This window comes from Astatotilapia calliptera, chromosome 22, assembly GCF_900246225.1.
Source record: "Astatotilapia calliptera chromosome 22, fAstCal1.2, whole genome shotgun sequence".
In the NCBI taxonomy this organism is placed as follows: domain Eukaryota; kingdom Metazoa; phylum Chordata; class Actinopteri; order Cichliformes; family Cichlidae; genus Astatotilapia; species Astatotilapia calliptera.
In genome coordinates, this window is record NC_039322.1 from 19,528,661 (window position 1) to 19,548,927 (window position 20,267).

A 20,267-nucleotide genomic window follows, 5' to 3' on the forward strand; every position below is an offset into this window, starting at 1 on the left:
AGGGCACTTTGATATTGCAGAATAGCCTCCTAATTCTGGCTAACATACTAGCAGTGGTCACTGGGATGCTTCTTGATTGATAAATTCGTATTTGTGACTGGATTCTTGGCTTTCTCAGTGGCGATAGACATGATGCCATCCATCCTCTGTGTTCTGCAGTTCCTGGCTGTTTTCTTCTTCCACCCTCCCCTTTTATCCCCTTAAGATTATTTTTAGGTTGCTTAGCAACATCTTCTCATAGCCAGTGTTTGGACTGGGTATGAATGTATCACAACAACCACTATAGGTCTGTGGATGTACGATGATGCTTAGAAATGGAGGAAAGCGCAGAATTTGTGACTTGGAGAGAAGCTAAGGCCCCAGTGTGTCTAATTTGATACGGACTTAGACTGATTTCTGTCCAATCCGGTTCTTTTTGGTAGCAGTGAACATCAGTTTAAATTGTAATTGTCCTCAATTGGCTTGTTTTGAACAGTGGGGTGGGGGGGGGGGGGGGGGGGATGCAAAATCCTCTCGTCAGCAGTGGTGGGTGTTTAGTAAATGTATGCACTGCATAGACTGTGTTTCTTGCAGTAATGCCAAAGCATAAGACTTGTTTTTAGTGCACTTTCTAAATTCAAAACTGATGTAGGCCTATTGAAAATTCATCTGAAGTGTGAAATGTCCCAAATCAACTTATAACAGTTCATGTTCTAATCTGCGACTCACATTTGTATTAACCGAGTATGGTTTGGTTAAATGTTGACTGAACAAGCAAATGTTTTTCCTCAGAAGGCCTCATCCAAATTCGCACACAGCTTGTGCTTTCATAAAGTTAGAAGAAACAATGCCGTCTATTATAACATAACAACAGCAATTATGTAACTTGGTGCTGTTTGTAAAAATAATCACACATTTGGATGTTTACAAAGCTTCCTTTTCTCTAGCGCTTCATCACATGAATTAAGTCCTGTGCTTTTGGTGGGGTCTGTTGACTGAATGCAACCCAGGCAGATAGTTTTTCTTTTTTTTTTTACTCTGATCTTCTTTAATGGGGCTTTAAAAAATGAATGCTCAGGAATTAATTGAGGAGAGAGATGACTAACTAAAGAGATCATTGCAATTTTAATGTAGTTCCTCATGGTGGATGTGTGAGATGGCGCTCAGAGCTGTTTGATTAAACTGCCCCCTTATACATTTCTCCAGTCAGACTTAAAAGCTGCATGTGTATTTATAGTAATACAAGCGATGGACAAAACAGTTTAAGGGTTTCTTCAAATTCTGCCATCAGACTGAACTTTGAGTGAAATCCAACTTTACTTGTTTTTGTTTGTTTGTTTGTTTCTCTAAACTTAAACCAGGTAAACTCCTCAAGGCCACTTTCTGGTCCTCGAACCACATTTTGGAAACCCTTATTTGAACGCGCATCACACAGTCAGAGTGGTCCTTGACCCTCTCTACCCCACCCAAATCCCACTGATGAACCAGCGAAGTTACAGTTGCTGTGTGTTGGTATTTATGCCAGACTGCAGCTCGCTGAAACCCCCTCCGCGCAGCAGATTATCGGACCAAACCATTGCTGCGCTTCAGGTTTTAACACCTGTCACATGAGGCTTTACATTCGCAAATCGCCGGCTATCGCTGCAGCTAAGCGAGTTCAGTTTGCCACACTGCAGACGGACATCGGACTCTGCCGTCCTGCAAATGCTGCCACAGTGCAGCTCTCAGTGAGATGAGCTTCCCAAATTGCACCGACACCCCCATTGTGCAACTGGCAGCATCACCCACTGCCTGCAATGCAATGGCGTTATAGCGGCTCTAGTTATGTCCAAACGTTTCTAGTGGCGATTCCGCTCCGGGCTGGCTTTTTACGGGCTCGGAATAGAAATGTTATTTTCGATAGCTTTTGCAAGCAGACCATCCGCATTTCTCGCAAGTTTCCCCTCTGGATTACAGTTTATGTGTGCGGCGCGTCCAGCGAAGCCGGAGCCATGAATGTAAGTCTGACTCTTTTGTTTTTGTAACAGTGAAGCAACCTCGATGTTATCTGAGGTTAACTTGTGTTTATTTTGTAATTATTGAGAAAGGTTAGAGGTTGATGTCGCGGAAATTTGCAGTTGGAAGAATGTAAATAAATACGCGTGAAACGGTGTCAGAAGGGGGGGGGGAACCTGAGCTGTCATGTACTGTGCGGTGTGGCTGATGTGCGCCTGTTTGTCTGATCCCACTGACACCGATCCCAATGTTCACAAGCCTCAATTTATATTTCACCTCTCACGTTATCGTCCTCATTATCTTCCTGCGTAAAATCCTCAGAGGGTGCAAAGCACAAGATGATCCCCAAGTTCAGATTAATTATTGTTGTTGTTGTTAATATTTTTAACGCAAGCATTTCACATAGGTGTTAACACTGAGCTGCAAGAGTCCAGCATAGTGAATATTAAATACTGAGCCAGGACGTTTAGTTTTCAGGCACCGCTGCTGTTGCTGATGCATCTATAGCATCCAGGCTGCGGGTTACAGCACAACTTAGGTTAATGGATTCTGTGTCCCAGATGGACCTTATTTTTTTATTTAATAATGTATTTTTATCCCAGCTTTACTGTGTCATGTTTCATTTCACTCTCTGTGGCGTGCATTTCCAAAAAGGATTAAACATTAACGGATGTAGGTGTATATTTAACTCCTACCAGCCGACTACCCTGCTCTAACCCTGTATTATTGCAAATGTGGGCCTTTCATTAAATGTTTCTTTTTTTTTCTATTGGATGGTATCAACACACATGGTTGAGTGCATCCAGCAACATTTTTTTTCAGCTTGGGAGCTGACATTTAGAAGCCACAACCATAATGTCAGTTATGGTTTAGAGAGTTGAAGGATGTCTTAGTGTACAAGGGTCACAGCTTCATATGGAAAACAGAGGGTGGGGGAGATAACGGAAAGAGAGCAAGAAAAGAAGAAGGAAACAACCATGTTTCCTAGAGCATAGCACCATTTTAAACAAAAAGAAGCACAAATCAAAGGATTTATTATCTAAGAGGGTTAGCAGCGCAGCTCTTCCGTGATGCTAAACACAGCATCTTTGGAGGCCCTTTAGAGTCCGATTGGCTTTTATCACTGCAGTAGTTCTCTTGTACTGAGAGCTTTTACTGCACGCATAAGTATCTGTAATTCGTTTTGCCCTCATGTGTCTGAAGAGTGTTGCTGATGGTAAAAATGACTTTTTTCATGCTTTTTAACCATCATTCTGATCATGAAGCTCCACTGACAAAAGGAGGCACTTTGACTCCATATGGTATTGTGAGCCTGTTTAAACAGTTATCTGTCTTCACTCGACAAAACCATTTTTCTATCTTTATAACATCTCCTTTCATCTTTACAGGTATGAATGGGCCTAACGGAACTATAACAACAGCTGGATCAGACCGAGTGGCACTACTAGTAGAACAAGATACCTCACTTTGGTGCTCTAATGCGGCCAAGGCAATGCTGACATCTCCTCTGAATCCAAAGGCATCATCATGCTGAAAACGGAGGCCTCGGGGGAGAGGACCAGCCTCCGGAGTGCCTCCCCCCACCGTAACGCCTACCGGGCTGAGTTTCAGGCACTCAAGAAGGCCTTTGACCAGCCTCGGCTCGATGGAGACTCAAAGCCCAAAGACCTCGAGCGGGTGAAACAACCGAGGGGACGCCAGTATGGCACACACGTCAGTCGCATTAAGGACATGTTCATGCAAATGGGGTCAGAGAATGCAGCTGCTAAGACTAGGGGTCGTGATGAATCCTCACCACAAAAGCTGGTGAAGCCCACAAACTTCGTCAATAAGGCTGATGGATCAGTGATAAAACTTCAGCATTCCTCATCAGCAGAAAGGATTGGAGGTGCCGGGGCAAAGTTTTCCGAAACCAGAAAGCTATTTGAACAACAGTCACGCGACCAGTCCCAATCACCAGTCTTTCCCTACGGCCGTGATAAAAGGGGTTCCTATGAGCACCTCGATGACTGGCGAGGGGCGAGGTCCAACCGAGGCAGTACAGACTCCTTGGATTCTCTGTGCTCCAGGACAGAGGCATCCTCCCCAACTGTCAGCCAACTCAGTGCTGTTTTTGAAAACGCTGACCACCACAACCAGGGGGTTTCATATAGAGGAGTCAGCAGACGAGCCCTCTACTCACCTGACGGATTCCAGCGCCATGGCGGAGACGTCAGTGAGGATGATTCTCTTCGACAATCTCCAGTTCGTGGAACCTACCGGAACAGGATAGGGGGCAAGTTACCCACATCCTCGTCTTCGGAGGACCTCCTGAGCCCGAGTCCTGGAGTAGAGATTTCAGAGCGCAAACAAGATGCTCCACAAAAGGAAGAAACCCAAGACAAAGCTGGAGAGGCTACAGCGGGAGAAGGACAGCGTTTTTCTGGTGCTTCCACCAATGGAAACCAGATTAATGGTTCTTGTGAAGAAGAGGAGAAACCGCAGGACACAACAAAACAAACTGAGGATCTAGGAACCTCCAAATCCTCGAAACCTACACATGGTGCTGTAATTACAAACAAAGCTTTAGAGGATACCACTCACGAGTTGCTGCCGACCACCAGGGAAAGCCAAGAGGACAGAGATGCTTCAAAGGAAGAAAAATCTTCCAAGGACCAGCTGGACGAGCCTGATGAGGAATACACTGGGAATGAGCGGGTGATTTTTAACGCAGATGGGGACGCCTGTTACCAGGGTTGGGGGGAAAGTTGCACGGATCCCGAGGATGACCTCTACGGTGACGATGACGAGGACATCGTCTACGACCCGGGGTCCGATCTGACAGAGATTCCTGGTCTGGCGGAAGAAAACAAAGAGGACATCCCTCCGAAGAGGAAGATTCGCTTCAGCAGTGCTCCTATTACAGTAAGCCGAATGCTGCACAAAAGTGTTGTGAAAGCTGAAATTGTGTAAACACATTTGAACGCAATCCGGCATAAAAGCATTTGTGCAGTGCTTATCAAAAGTAGGTTAAAACAACAGAGAGCTAATAGTTTAGAGTATTCAGAGCTTTCTTTTTATGGCCTTGTATTTATAGTTACCACTGAACTACTCTTTGTGGTTAGCTTTGTTGTTTGAACACATGAGGTTCATGAGGTTATGCAAACATGACAAATGACATGACCCTAGTTGACTTTTTTCATTTGGCATTTTCTTCCTTTAGTGTATACTGAGTTAGGTAAAATATCACATTATTGGATGCTATAGGTGTTGAAGGTTGTGGCCATTTTGTGATGCTAGGGTCAAAGCATTTGATGTTCATGAGCACAACATCTATGCATGTGTTAGTCATGCTGGTTCTGCACCCACACAATTTTCACACAAGATACTGTGTTTTTTTTTTGTTTTTTTATCTTTCGGAGCCTCTTTGCTCGGGGAGTTGTTTGTGAAACTATGGAGTCGTCACATATCTGTGAAATGCTCTGTATATTCAGCACACAGTGGACCCGTAGTGTCTGTATTTGTGTATGTGTGGTTTTGGTTAACCTTGATGTGTTATGCAAGGTTACAGTAGACATAGCTAAAGATTACGTGCATTTTTACCATTGATCCCACTCTGCTTTCACAGTGGATAGAATTATAGAAAATCTCGTTTTTGCTAATGGAAAATGGTTATTGTTTCTGTAGACAGTGACTTCTTCTCCAGTAAATACAATTATCTGTACTATGGTATTTGTTTCATCTGCAGTGGAGAATTTTGCTGTTTTCAGTATTGAGTTGGGCACAATGCAGCCAGTGTTGCTTGTGGATTGGGGAGCTGGATTTGGGAGATTATGGAAAATATTTTTCCTTCTTTATCCTCAAGTATTTAGAATCAATTAGCAATGTGGCTTTTGTTACCAGTTTGATCTTCTTAATTCAATTTGTCATACAAATATATATATATTCATATTTTAAGCTTTCTTAAAAACTCACAGTCATGATTGAGAGATTTAAGTTCTTGTATGTAAATCTAACTCAAGCTAATGCAAACAATCCACAGGTTTATAACCACGTTATAATGAACCAGAACAATTAGTCCAGTTATTCTGTGGAGAAAAACGTGATGTTAGCTCACTAATTACCGTGTGCTGTCTCTGAAAAGTTGGTCCTTTTGCTCTTTTCTCTTCTTTCCTCTCAGGTTTCATCACACATGCAAGCATTTCCATGATGGAAATTAATTTAAATTAAAATAATATGATAATAGGTTTATATTTAATTATTATGTATATGTGTGTGTGTGTGTGTGTGTGTGTGTGTGTGTGTGTGTGTGTGTGTGTGTGTGTGTGTGTGTGTGTGTGTGTGTGTGTGAGAAGAAAAAAATGGCATTGCTTTTTTCAACTTGCACTTTCACTAACCAGTAAGTAACGAGTAAATAGAGTAAATACATTAAACAGCTTGTTCTCGTATTCAGGTTGAAGAGGCGTAGATTATGCACTGTTGTTGGCTTTAACTTCAAGGCTTCTGTTTCCCGTGAAAAGGACTGACGCTCATTCATCATATGGAATATTCAAGAGAGAAGCTGCCCCCTACCCCACAAAGACGCACACACACAATTAAACATGCGCCCCTCCCACTTTTCCATCGTACGCCCCACCTCCTCTCAGTACACGAGAAACAAACAGCGTTCTGTCTTTTGTTCATCTCTCTGTAAACTGAAAGAGACAAAGCTGTTTTCTCAGCCCCCAGCCCCACACGAGTCCAGCTTGACCCCTGTGGGAGAAGAGGGTCTTAAAGCCGTCTAATAATCTAATACATAATGTTCCCTCTATTTGTGTAATACTGCTTAGACATGCCCATCAAGTCATTTCAATGGACCTGCTTATAAAATCTTTAATTTTTAAAAAAAAAAAATCTTCGTAGTAGCTACAGAGAATAGATGACACGCAATCAATTTTCAGTCTTTGTGAATATGCAGAGTGAGTTAAGAGCAGCTGCAAAAAAGTATATTGTATCAATCTCTGTGAAGCCGGGAAAGCAGGGTCTGTTTTCCAGTTCCGCTTAAAAAGGATTTGTGAATTGCCATGAAATTTACACCAGATATTCATGTCTGGCTTCGGATAATGACTTTAGTGATATCCCCGAAAAAGTCTAAGTGTGTTCAGTTGGTGTATTAACAAGTATTCTCAGACGAGTGGTATTCATCCTCAGATTTCTTTTGTATTTTTCATAATGAATAACTTATCATGCTACAATTTTGAGTGCTACAACAGAAAACAAGGCAAACATCATGCCGTTAGCATGAAGTTTGCTGTGTCTACAGTAAGTACCGCCTCACGGAGTTGCCTCCATGGCTGCAAAGTCTAGCTGTTACATCCTCACTGCCCCAGTGAGAAATGGCTGCTTTGAGCTATCCAAGGCGAACACAGAAGAAAATCAGGTCTTATGTTCATTGAAGTGTAGGTGGTTTTATCCTTGACGTTCGAACCTGTGGTTGGGTTGTCCAGTCTGCAGACAGACTTCTGTATTAAAGTAGATCCAGTTTTCTAATGCACTAATCCACTGCTGTGTGTTCTTTGCAGCTGGTGTCATGTTGAGGATATAATGGAGACATAGGAATGTAACTAAGGTTCTTTTAATTTTTGATGACTGCCTGGGGGTGACTGATCTCAACCAGTGTTCACTTCACCTTTTTAGTCCTCTCAGGCTTGAAATGTTCAAGCCTTGACTACATGTAGACCCTAAAAGCTCAAACATCTGTTACATGTTGATTTTTCCTTTTCATGAGTGCATTTTCTTTCCCTGTTTTGTTGAACTGCACCCCAGGAGTTTAACAGAAGTCTTCGACCTCTGTGTGCTGTCTGCTTTGTCAGTTTCCTCTTGTTTACCACTCGTCTGAACGAAGGGCGTTTATATCACCTTTTGATGACTTTTTTCTGCCTTTAGAGGGATTGCATTTTCATTACTTGCAACACTGCAATATCCTAATATAACTAAACAGATGTGGTGAGTAGAGCACTAGTTAAATGGCCACTGAAGCGTCTGTGTAATCACCCACTCCATTCTGCATGCTGTCTGTTACTGGATCTACATTTTGTCCATTGCTTCTGTACCTTGAGTGGAATGATAGCACAACTCTGACTCAGAGCTTTAATCTTTACGATGGATGTGTGTCGCTCCTTTTATGTGTTGCAAAAGTGTTTGTAGATGCATTTTTCTGGGTGCCTTTTACCCTAGTTTGAAAGATGTATAGTCTACAGCATAAAAAGGATGGTTATGTTCAGTATAAACATCTGTGTGTTTCTTGATGAGCACTATAAATATGGAGCTTTTATTTTATGTTTTCAAAAGGATAAGGTATATACATGAAATAATTGGCGTTCTTTGGCTCATTTGCCTCCAACTGATATGTTCGTACTTGCAGATTAGATCCTTCTGCAAACATTTGGTTGCAAAAACCACCTACACACGTTTTCTCTGCGTACTTTTGCCGTGTGCGTTTTGCAGGCAAAACCAATTCACACACTCATCTTGTACTTTACTGAAGCATGAAAGAACATAAAGACAAAGTTGCTGATGCTGAAAAACTGAGAAAATACACAACTTACGCTGTCTCGGTGCCATTCGTCAGGCATGCAAGGAATTAAGAGAGGGTTATTTCTCCTGAGAATTTTGGAGCTCATTTATCTGCCCTTAATACAGTACATGACAGTGGAGGCTCCAGACTTTTTGTCACGATGTAATTTCTGCCCTAGTCCTCCCTCGTGTATTTGACAGTTTGTCCAACAATGTTGTTATTCAGACAGATCAACAGAAAACATGCGTAACCCCAAAAACATCCTTATCTAGAGCATCAACTAATGCAGTCTTGTAAGACCATTTCAAATTAGATGGCCTGTTGCCAGGAGCTTTGCTTTCTGACCATGTTTTCTGATAGAAAGGATTACTCTACTTTAGTGCAATCTGTCTTTCTGAGTGATGATATACTGTATGTGTAACAGCATTGCTTGAATTTTGGATCCAGCACTGACATGGATTTAGGAATTTGTAAATACAATTTAAGTCTGCAGCAGCACTGCTACAGCTTAATCTTCCTCAGTATAGTGTTGTGCTTTAGTGGATGTCTTTTTAACCAAAATTCAATTTTTAGGATACTGTGGAATTTAGTGGTACCCCTCATTTCTTTATATTTTTCTAGGAAAATGGGAAATATGTGCAGCGACTTTGAAAGACATACATGGAAAGACAGTAGCTTGAACAAAGCTTGAAAGTCAGTATTTGGTCTGACTACTTTTATTCTTCACCATAGCCTGAACTCAGAAAGCTTCTTTCAGTAGTCTTCAAGAATTGACATTCAAAGCTCTTCTGTGGATGCTGGCTGATTTTCTTACATTCTCTGTCAAGATGATCCCACACTGCTGCAATAATGTTGCAGTCAGGGCTCCAGGGATGCTAATTTGTGACTGATAGTGTTCCACTGTGCAGGTATGCTTTTACTGCGCTGGCAGTGTGTTTCAGTGAAGCTTCAGTGAACAGTAGATGGATCAGCTGAAGAGCCAGAAGCTTCTCTCGGGTCCAGCGTCAGGTCTTTACTGGATTTTTCCCTCGTTCTTAAGGACATGACTTTCAGAAACCGTCATCTGCTTTTTTAGGCCTGACACTTCTTCTTCTGCGTGCCACATCTCCAGTTTCCCCAGTTTTTTAAGGACACGTTGCACATCACGCTGAGATATACAAAGTTTACACCTAACAGCTCTTTGTAATCATTTTGCAAAAATACCATTTTGCACCTGTCAAACTGTTTTATCTTTGACATTTTTCATAGAATCAACTAAAGAAATTTGAACAAATTATTTTGTGACAGGATGCTAATAAAGTGCCCAAAGATACCAATTGAATTTGATTCTTTGCTAAGCTGTCTGTTATGTGTAGACACAGAACTGGTTCATCCTTTAGGTTGCAGACCTTTTTGAAAGCTTGAGTGATTCATAGATCCAAATTAAGTGATTTAACCCAGCGCTCCCCAACCGTTTTTGCGCCACGGACCGGTTTATGCCCGACAATATTTTCACGGACCGGCCTTTAAGGTGTCGCGGATAAATACAACAAAATAAAACTAGTACCGGTACCGAAAAAAAGATTTATTCATAACACAAGTGAAAAGACCCAGGAAAACCGAGTTAACAATAAAAACGATAACAAAATAACGCTGAAAACCAATAAAAACCCTGAAAACCATACATTTCACACCTGAGCCTCAACTCTCGCGGCCCGGTACCAAACGACTCACAGACCGGTACCGGTCCGAGGCCCAGGGTTGGGGACCGCTGACTTAACCAACAAAAAACATGCTCAGGTACTAGGACTGAACAGAAAATGAGTTAAAAAGCAGCCAATGTCTAAAAACAAAGTTTGAAAGACCTTCAAAAAAGCCTGGAAAATAATTGCTCAACCTCACTTAATACATGAAGAAAATAAAATAAAATTCTGGCTCCTTGGAAGCAAAATATAAAAAATGGAGGGTGTCTCAAGTGTTTTGCGCAGTACTTTAAGTTCATTTATTTCCAAAACAGGAATGAGTCAAAGTACAAAAATATAACTGATAATCCAGCTGATGACTGGTACTAAAAGGTTTTCTGGTAGGTCTCTTGTTTCTGTGCACATCTCAGCTGTAGCATGCCTCAGATTTCTTCTTATGCCCTAAACTCTGTTGCATTTCTACATAGCTGGGTAAAGCTGTAACTAAACCAGAGTTACAAAAATGTTACATGTTACAAAGTATCAAAACCTATATGAAAGTATGTATCAAGCAGTGTTTTATTCAAACCAAGCTGTCCAGTGAAGTACTGTTTTTCTTTAGCAGTTATGCTGTCCATAGAAAAACAATCATGACTCCCTTCCTCTCTTACCTCTGACAGGAACAACTACTCTTGACTCGGATGTTGGGCATGCGTGTATTTTGTGCGTGCCTGTAGCTTAGTCCCTCCATTATTAATGCAGTTGTGTTTTTGTTTGCTTGTTTCGGTGCCACCCGATCCTCCCTGGGGGATGCATTTTTAATGATCCGGGAAAGGCGAGACGTGCCTTGCGGTTTTTGAGGCTGGTCATTTGCCACACGGCAGACTGTGTCATGAACTATCAACCAACCCCCCACCTACCCAATCTGGCCACGTGCTAATGATATTACCAGTGCACTGTCAGTTTTTATTGCTGAAAAAAAAAAAGCTGCAGAGAACACAGCATCTCAGTGACACAATGTTCTCAGCGTTTGCTAAGCTCGTGTTTAGGAAGGTTCTGACTGCCGCACCATCACCATGTGCTTGTTTATGAGTCAGAAACAAGATTGAGATCTGCTGATACAAACAAAATCAACCCTATAAACCATTTTTGTCCCTTTCTAAGATAATTTTAGGGTTCTGTGCTTCATTCACAGCAGTCCAGATCACACAGACTAGTTATTATGATTCGTAGAAATGCAGTCCCACTCTCTGCACAGCCATTATCGCAGCCTAATGAATTACATAGCATAGCAAGTGGGCATGTGCTTTAACAAGCAACATGTTGTGTTACTTCTAATCTCTTCCTCCCTCTCGTTGTATATGATAATATGCACTTGTTTTAAGCTAGTTCTTCTGTCTAGTTTCCCTTTAGGTTTGTCTCCTGTCCTGTATATGGCCCTTGACTCAGGTGTTGGTGGGAGTAGCGGCCCCCTGTAGTATTGTGCAGTAGCCGATAGAAAGGAAAAGCAAGCCCGCTGTAGATACAGCAGATGAAAAATCAGCTTTTTAAAACGACAACACAAATCAAAAGTTTTGCCCTCCTGTATGAACAGTGTGTGTGTGTCTGTTTTGTATGCAGAAGCGGTGTCTAAAGTTAAAAAAAGAAACGCTGACTTATGTGATTGTGGCATTCCCTGTCAGTGTCACTTCCCCAGATGAGGGAGGATATATGTCAAGAAGATAGAGAGGCTGGCCTTGAATTGACTGTAAATCCCTGTATGTTCTCACCTCTCTTTATATAGAGTTGTATACTGAATGTTTATGTTTCCTCCTCTCTTTTCTCGCTCCCTGTTCTTCCCATCCCCACCTCTTTATTGCTGTCAGTCTGAGTCTGACATTCATTTATTTCCACCATCAGCGACTGTCTTGTCCCCTCAGTATCCAGACACTTTCTTCAGCACCTGTCAGTTCTCCAGCCTGGCGTCGTGCGAATGTGTCTGTGTGGGTGGCCACAGGTAGAAGTAATGGAATGCAAATACGCTGAGGTGTCGCAGCAGAGAAGACTATGAGTTTTTGTGTGTGTGTGTGTGTGTGAGAAAGAGAGAAAGAAAGAGAGAGAGAGCCAGGCTGTAGTTTATCCACTGCAGAGTTTGTTGGGTTCATGCCACACCAGTTGGAACATTTCTCCTGGGTTTTCCAGCCTCGTCTTGCCCTGGGCAACATCCACTGTCTGGAAGACGCAGGGCGGGTGGCAGCATTGGCACCAATTCACCAAAGGCCCAGTTTAATACCATCAGAGGCTTTTCGCCGTGACTGGGCGCCATGCCGTGCCATCTTAGGCAAGGACTCAAACAGCCCTGGAGCAAATTACCCCTAGCATCACCCACTCCTCAGCTTTTTTTTTCCATCTTCTTTTCTTTATTTCTCTATTATTGCCTGTTCACTGTTCAATAGCCTCAGTGTCTGCTGCTGCTCTAAACCATGAATCATATGAGTCATTCGGTTTCTCTCTCTTTCTCGGTGGATATAGTCTTTCTTTTTTATTTACTGTGGCTCCAGACTCAGCATCTTAAAGATTCCAGTCTCAGTATTATCCCTTGGCTGATCTGCGGTCATCATAGGAGCTATTAGGCCAACCCAACCGCTATCCTTACAGACCAGCTGAGGTGGCTGACAGGTATCATTTAGCAGCAAAAACCAATGTCTTGGATGTTGATTGAGTATATATGAACTCCCGCCCTTTTCATTAGTGGATGACTCCCTGCCATGTGTGTATGCTTGCATCTACACATCTGTGTGTGTGCAATGGCCTTTTAAAGCCTACATGAATACTATTCATATTGTTAGGAATCTGTATTCATGTACTTGCATTTGAATCTGCATAAGCGCTCAAATACAAGGACAGATTGAGGCTCTTCTACTAAGTAAGAGGCCTCAGCTTTATCGCTTTACATTTTCCAAGCATCTGCAGTGTCCCGGCGTCTGCAGCAGCATCCACAGATGACTGTAAAACCGTATTTCAGAGTCAAAGTATACTCCCTTATCCTGATGCGAGGACAGGAGAAAAGATAACAAGAGTGCCTGCCCAAGCAGAACCGCTGCAGAGTCTGCACATAACCGCCAGTTGTTCTGTTGCTGGAGGTTTGTTAACCGGCAAAATACAGAAACGCGCGTGTGTTTGATTTCACAGGGCGTTGATCAGTGCGTTGTGCAGATGAAGGTTAAGTCTAAGAAAAGAGGGGATAAGAGACGCCATTTGATACAGTTAAGAATGATAGATTGTACTTTGCGGTTTGTAGTCCAGATCTTAGAGAAGGGATTATATCTGCCTGTATTTTATGTTGATGAATGAGTTTGTGGGAGGATAAGCACTGACACTGGGAGAATTGTGAAAGGTGATATGTTTTCTGGCTCTGTGGACTATCTTCATACAGACTATTCGCATCACCATCAGCAAGCAGCATGACACAGAGTCAAGGAGATTTATAGCTGTTCCAGAATGTAAACTTCTGTCGTGGTTTTTTTGTTTTTGACCCGAGCACGGTGTTAAGCTTGACAGAAACTGCAGGCAGCATAGATGAATATATTTACATGAAAATGGCCGTGTTGTGTTAAAACCTTCAAAAGCTGGCTCCATTTCCAAGGGAGAACCACATGGGGAAACGGTCCCTTATGCTTCAGTCTCCCTTTTTTAGTGACTCTCCTTGTGTGAAGCTACTATAACTAAAGTAAAAATGTAGGGGTTTGTAATTACAGTATGATGAGGTCAAAGTCGCAGCCAGTTTGTTAGACTAATGGTAAATGGACTGCTTCTTACACAGCGCGTTCTGCTCAATGTCTCATACGCTCAGTCACACAGACTTTCATGCAATGCTTTTATCTATACCTAAGCACCTCTGCCTGACAACTGGGCAACCCAGGGTTCAGTATCTTACCCAAGGATCCTTGGACATATGGAGAGGAGGAGCTGAGATCGATTCAGCCACAGCAGTCCCGAACGACTAATATGGGTAAACATATTGATATCCGTCAAACTATGGTCCCAACAGTTTTTCCCACAGCTGTCAGGCTAGTAGTTGCCAGGTGGATGTCTGGTCTTACTCTCTTGCCACTTTACACCTCCCTAAAGTAATAAAAGCAGCAGGCAGCAGTTCTGCCACCCTGCCAAGGTTAAGCACACTCTCACACGACGGTGTACCAAATCATTCTTTGTGCGCCTTTGAGCCTCTTATCGCTCTACTGGTATTTCAGATCCAAAAGTATTTTTTCCCCAGAACAAAATCCAATTATTGTAGGAGAACAAGAAGATATTATACATCCTATCTGAGAAGAGAAGTAGCTGTGAGAGAGAATCTTGACCTTTATATTTCAGATAACCCTTCTACATATTTTATCTGTTCTTAAAGAATTTCTGAGCCTGGAAGCCAGGTGGTGTTTGGACAGGATGGAGATGCATACCGGGGTTTCTGTTTAGAGCCAGATAACCATCGGGTGTCTTTGTTTTGTAGGCAAATGCTTTCTGTTAAATGTTTCAGTCTGTTTCTGGTTCACTCTCTTCCTGCCTACCTATTCTTATTTCCCCTGTGCGTGCTGTTTCATTTATCTCATCACTCCTTCCCTCAGTCACCATTATTCTCTATTCCAGCCGCTTACTATTCAGTTCATCTGCCTCCCAGATGCGTAGAAGTCCCTCGCTTGCCCTTATCTTTCTCCATCACTGAGCCTCCGCCCACTCTTCTACGCTTACCTTCCCTCACAGATCCACCCTCATCAGTCCTCATCTTCCCTCATGACCTCATCTTTTCTCTTTCTCTCTGTCAAGTGACTGGCCACATGCTAATGTGTTTGTAGATAGCACACAGTGACTGAGAGAGGCCATTAGATAATGTACTGGCTGCCAATGGCGGCATCGCGTTCAGGACATCCTGGACAGAGCAAGTGCTGGTGTTAGCATTTGTCAGCAGTGTGCATACGTGGGTGTGTTTAACGGGCCTGTGAGTGTGATGGCGTCTGCTACTGATTGCTGAGTGTTTGCGTGTGTCTGATTTGATATGTTGTAATTCTCTGCACAGTCTATACAGTGCATATACTCATGTGTGCGTGTGCTTCTGGGTGCAAGCAAGTGTTAATAATGCAGGGCTGTTGATAACACTGAATGATTGATTACAGGGAGGTCATGCAGATCTCATGCAAGATCTCACAGAGCAAATCCTGGCAGCATCATGCCATCTCATTGTGCCCTGTCTGTGCGTGCAGCACACTATCTCTTTAACAGAGTGAGTAACACATCTATATGATGCCTTATTGATGCGGTTTTGTGAATAGCTCCAATGATTTAAGTCTAATTAATGGATCCTGTTACATTAATTTTTAATGTCATTTTGTTCTTGAATTTCACCAAAGATCAAGATTCAAAAACCTCCAGTTTATCTTCTGTCTAGAGATGGCACGATACCACTTTTTTATGTCCGATACCGATACCGATATCATAAATTTGGATATCTGCCGATACCGATATGAATCCGATATAGTGTTTTTTAATCAACAAAACTGTTTTTTAAATATCTTGCTGCATTTTGTATAAGTTCATACTCAAGTTTAAAACAACAACTACACTAAAGCTATTCTGTTATACCTGTATGCAAAAAAAAATATTTCATAGTTCAGCAATACTGATCAATCTAATAAACTTAAACCTACACCATCCTCCCTATTCTGGTATTTTAAAGAGTACTTAGCGTAAATATTAAGCAACCTAACTAATAGGGTTCCAACTCCCAGCAACAACAAAAATAAATAAATAAAAAATAGGGAACCACCCCTCACCCTCCACCTCATGATGCTTAATCGACGTAATCAACCTTAATTTGATGCAGTGTGGAAAAAAATGCACAGAAATCAATTATTTTTCAAGAAATATTAAATAGATTCAACATCTTTCTTCAACAAAATTGCAGACTGCACAGATGGTGCCTTCCCAAAGGAAAAAGTACTATAGCTTACTAGGGTATGTTAGACTTAATAGTCACTATATACAGTAATTGACTTCTATTCATTTTACATCAAATTAAAACTTTGGGTGTCAGATAATTATTTATTAAAAGCTCGACATTTTAAATGAGAATAAGAAAGAAAAGTATGTCTTTGTGCCCCCTTTTCCCTGTTAATGCCCTATCGGCCCCCCTGGCTAAACTTTGCTAGATCCGCCCCTGCACAGTTACCAGCGTCAGCTACGTAGAAAAAGATCCTCGAGTAGAAAGTAATATTAAATAAATTCTAACAACAGCTGATCAAGCTTAAACGTGCTGCTGTTGTTCAGCCGCTGGTTTCCTCTTTCTGGTGCAAAGTGGGCCAAAAACAAACAAGAGAGACGGACTCGCGACAGAAAAGCCGATCAGCTGATCATTAAGCAGTTTCATGATTGAAGTAGCAGCAGGAGAGGCAGTCGCTCCTTATATCGCTTGTTAAGCTTAATGTGGGAATGCTTTACAAACATTCAGAGATGGACTTACACACTTGCTTTACTTCTCTCGGGGATAACTTTGTCGGAGATGAAATGCCGGGTTGCTAGCGAAGCTCCACATGCTATCCAGACCACCGACAGGTCCCGCATGCCACAGCCGCTCTATCACGTGATGCATACTGCTCCGACGTGCTAACGTTCTGAGGTGAGTTACGGCGTGTTGCAAGTTTTGTGAGGTGCTTTCATGATATTTAATGGATCGGATTACATTTTTTATTTTTCTCCGATATCCGATCCAGTAATTTAGGTCAGTATCGGACCCGATACCGATACATAATATCAGATCGGTCCATCTCTACTTCTGTCCAAAACAACCAATTTAGCTCATCTTCCTCTCTTTAAGCTGTCTTTCTTCTGATTGGCTGCCCCTCACAAACAGAAGCTTTGTTAGCTGGTGGGCAGAGATATCCACTCTCTTTGATGTGAAACTGATCACAGACTGACCTCAGTATTTGAAACTTTGGCCACAATTAATATAAAGAGTGACAGAAAACAGCTAATGGGTTCACTTCAAGATAAATCTGAGATTCTATTAATAGCGCCTGGAGTCGGGGTTTGCAGGTGCCTGTTTTGCCGGAGTGAAGCTTATGCCTTCATGCAAGCTTCCCTCTGCACTTACATGCATGTTAATCTACGCGCTTGAACACTTTGCATATTCTTACACCTCTTTCTTCGACACCAGCAGACAGCATTCGGCAGAACACCACACTAAAGTCGTGACAAGAGCGTGCACAGCTCTCTCTCCTCTCCTTTCCTTCCTCCTCGTTGCAGGGAGCCGTTGAGAGCGCTTGGTTGAGATTTGAAGTGACAGCTGACTGTTGCAAGGGAGGAGAGGCTCCTCTGAGGACCACACAGCTCAGAGAAAGAGAGAGGCATCCCCGTCCTCAAAGCAATTATGTTTCCTTGCATTACAGTTTATTTGTGGTTGCAGTTGTTTCTTTCATATAAAGACCTTGTTTATCCAAGTGCTGTTAGCTAAAAGTAGTGCTGTGTTCCCAATAATTGGGAACACAAAGCTCTTATTTACTCCCTCGCCTAAAGAGCAACCACTGTTGTCAAGCAGAGTAGTATAAATGTATGTAACATTCCCAGGTGTGGCATTGTTAGTGTTGTATGTGCAAAGGCAAAACCTGTTCCTGTGTGAGCCTATTAGTACAGTATGATGTGCCCTTTATAAAGCCTGAATACATTTTTTTTAAATGCAACTAGCTTATATAATTCTGTGTGTTGTTTTTTTTCAGGTGTTTAACACCTACTCCAATGAAGACTATGACCGACGTAATGAGGAGGTGGATCCCGTGGCCTCCTCTGCTGAGTATGAGCTGGAGAAGAGGGTGGAGAAACTGGAGCTCTTCCCTGTGGAGCTAGAGAAAGGTGGGGAAAAATCTAAGAAAATCCTAATGAAGATGGGATCCTGTCAGCTACTTATCATACCCAACAGACAGAACCACCTACACAGGATGTCTTTGTTTTTTGCTTTCTTCTGTACTATCCTAATTTTTTTCCTTCACGTTTCCTTCATCCCCTTCCCATAGATCATGCCTTAAAGTTTAAATCTCTCCCTCGACCATTAGCAGTATTTTGTTATTATTATTATTGTTGTTAGATGTTACAAAGAGATAATTCACAAATTGCAATTTGACTTAGATTATCCCAAAAAGCAAGGGTTGCTTAATTCATCCTAATTCCCTAGACGTGACACTGCATGTTTTCCACTTGTCTTGTTCTGGACTAAAATTCATTTACACCCAGGATCTAAAATACACTGACTTTACGTTGTGGGACACCACAATCTACTCTCTGTTATGTAACACTAACAGCATTTGAATTATTAACACAGGACAGGGATGAATGAAGGGCATTTCTCCTCCATTTTTCACATTCTTGTAAAAATTGTTTCATGTCTTGGAGGTTGACGTCTCCTTATTCTTTCAGTTAATACTGAACATATTCACATATTCTGTCATATTCCACAATATGGTTGACATTGTTAACAGAAGTCATTTTGGGTTTGATTGACTGGATCTTTGGACACTTATGAAAATGCAGAGAATGACACTTGAAATTTGTGGGGTTTTGTGTTTCCAGATGAAGACGGCCTGGGGATCAGTATCATCGGGATGGGTGTTGGTGCTGATGCAGGCCTGGAGAAACTGGGCATCTTTGTTAAGACTGTCATTGAGGGTGGAGCTGCGGAGAGAGATAGCAGGTGGGTGCTGCTTTCCTGCTGGATATCACACATTTCTTTCAGTCTAAAAGTGGGTCTGGAGACAACAAATAACATGCACGTAGGATTAAACTTGCATATGTTGTGCAAAAAGTATATAAATGTAGTCCCTCCACAGGAATAAATTTCCATAGATGTTTTTTTCCCCCAGCACCACTCCACCATATTGTCTCGCTCGGTCTTACATGCGCAGTCACACTCTATATCTCTCAGATTTAACAGCAGGGGTTCGGATTATATCCACCGAGGGAGGCACAGTCTTACACAGGTCTGTACCTGTGTAGGTGTGTGTGTAGGTGTGACGGAGTCGTTACATTAAATTATATTTCTTTTTCTCTGCAGAGTTTCTCTGCAGAAAAGCGCTGATTTTTAAAGTCTCTGTTTCTATTTATGTCCTTGGATGTTTTACAGTATTGCATTATGTGTTTTTGTGCATTATGAAAAGTGTAAACAGTGCAGAGTTAGCAATGAGTCAGAGATGGAGGAGATGACAGCTCCTCAGCTGACAGACTGGCCTCTTGAGCTGTCACCTTCCACCTATTAGTTTGTTTGTGTGGTTCAGGTTCCCCATAAACAGAAACTGCTCCTCACAATGCAGTTTGAAGCTAGTGAGCTCTTCATAGAAAACAAGCCTAATGCAGCAGGGCTGTTTGCACTAGGTGTTTACTCCTGGGATTTATTCTTATGGCAGAAATTCTGAGGAACATGACAGTGAGATTAGTTAAAATGTAACCAGCAGAGCGACGGAGAAAAGCAGCGGCAGAAAGGAAGCAGCTCCTTCGAAAGTGAGAAAAGTTGATCTGTTCTAAGATGACAGTTTCACTGACTCCAAAAAGCCTAATTTCCCATGGTGAGTGGGAGAAGTGAGAGAAGTTGAAAAGATCAGAGGAACACTGTGCTGAAGCTCGAGTTCACATTTGTGTGACTGTAGAGTTGAGCCTGTTTCTTTTTTTTTCTTTAGTGGAAAAAAAGTTTTTAGTTTAGTTTCATTTTTACAACAATGCTGTAGAAGCTGTTGAGCGTGCTCCTCCGTGTGCTTGTTTAGATTTTTAGCGATGCTAGCAGCGTGGCTGTAGGCATGGCGACAATAAAAACCAACCTCTAATCTAATAGCTGCCTTGAAATGATGTATTCTGAAAAATGTATTTATGGTCACCAAAGAATGAAGTCTGCTTTGTGTTCAGAGGTAATTAACATTAACACATGTGCACTACTGTGTAATGCAAATTTGGTGATCATTACACAGCAGAGGACAGCCACTGTTGCTATTTCATGAATATTTTTAACATCAAGTTTTTGTGATGAGACGCTACATGACAAAAATGTTGTTCATGGACTGTTCAGCTTTTGAGATTTGGGGGTTATT

At 42.0% G+C, this 20,267-nt stretch overlaps 1 protein-coding gene across 8 annotated transcripts in view; it reads left to right on the forward strand.

Annotated features, from left to right (window-relative positions):
- Window positions 1-20,267, forward strand: part of ppp1r9a (protein phosphatase 1, regulatory subunit 9A) — a 54,229-nt gene that overhangs the window by 5,311 nt on the left and 28,651 nt on the right. For 4 of the 8 annotated variants that reach the window (XM_026156108.1, XM_026156109.1, XM_026156107.1 and 1 more), the window contains exons 2-4: window positions 3,363-4,878; window positions 17,916-18,048; window positions 18,763-18,883. In XM_026156108.1, coding sequence (XP_026011893.1) covers window positions 3,502-4,878; window positions 17,916-18,048; window positions 18,763-18,883 — 1,631 coding nt within the window. In that variant the 5' untranslated portion in view covers window positions 3,363-3,501. Of the gene's footprint in view, window positions 1-1,375; window positions 1,977-3,362; window positions 4,879-17,915; window positions 18,049-18,762; window positions 18,884-20,267 lie in introns of those variants that run through there. The other 4 variants (XM_026156110.1, XM_026156112.1, XM_026156105.1 and 1 more) reach the window with 2 other exon arrangements.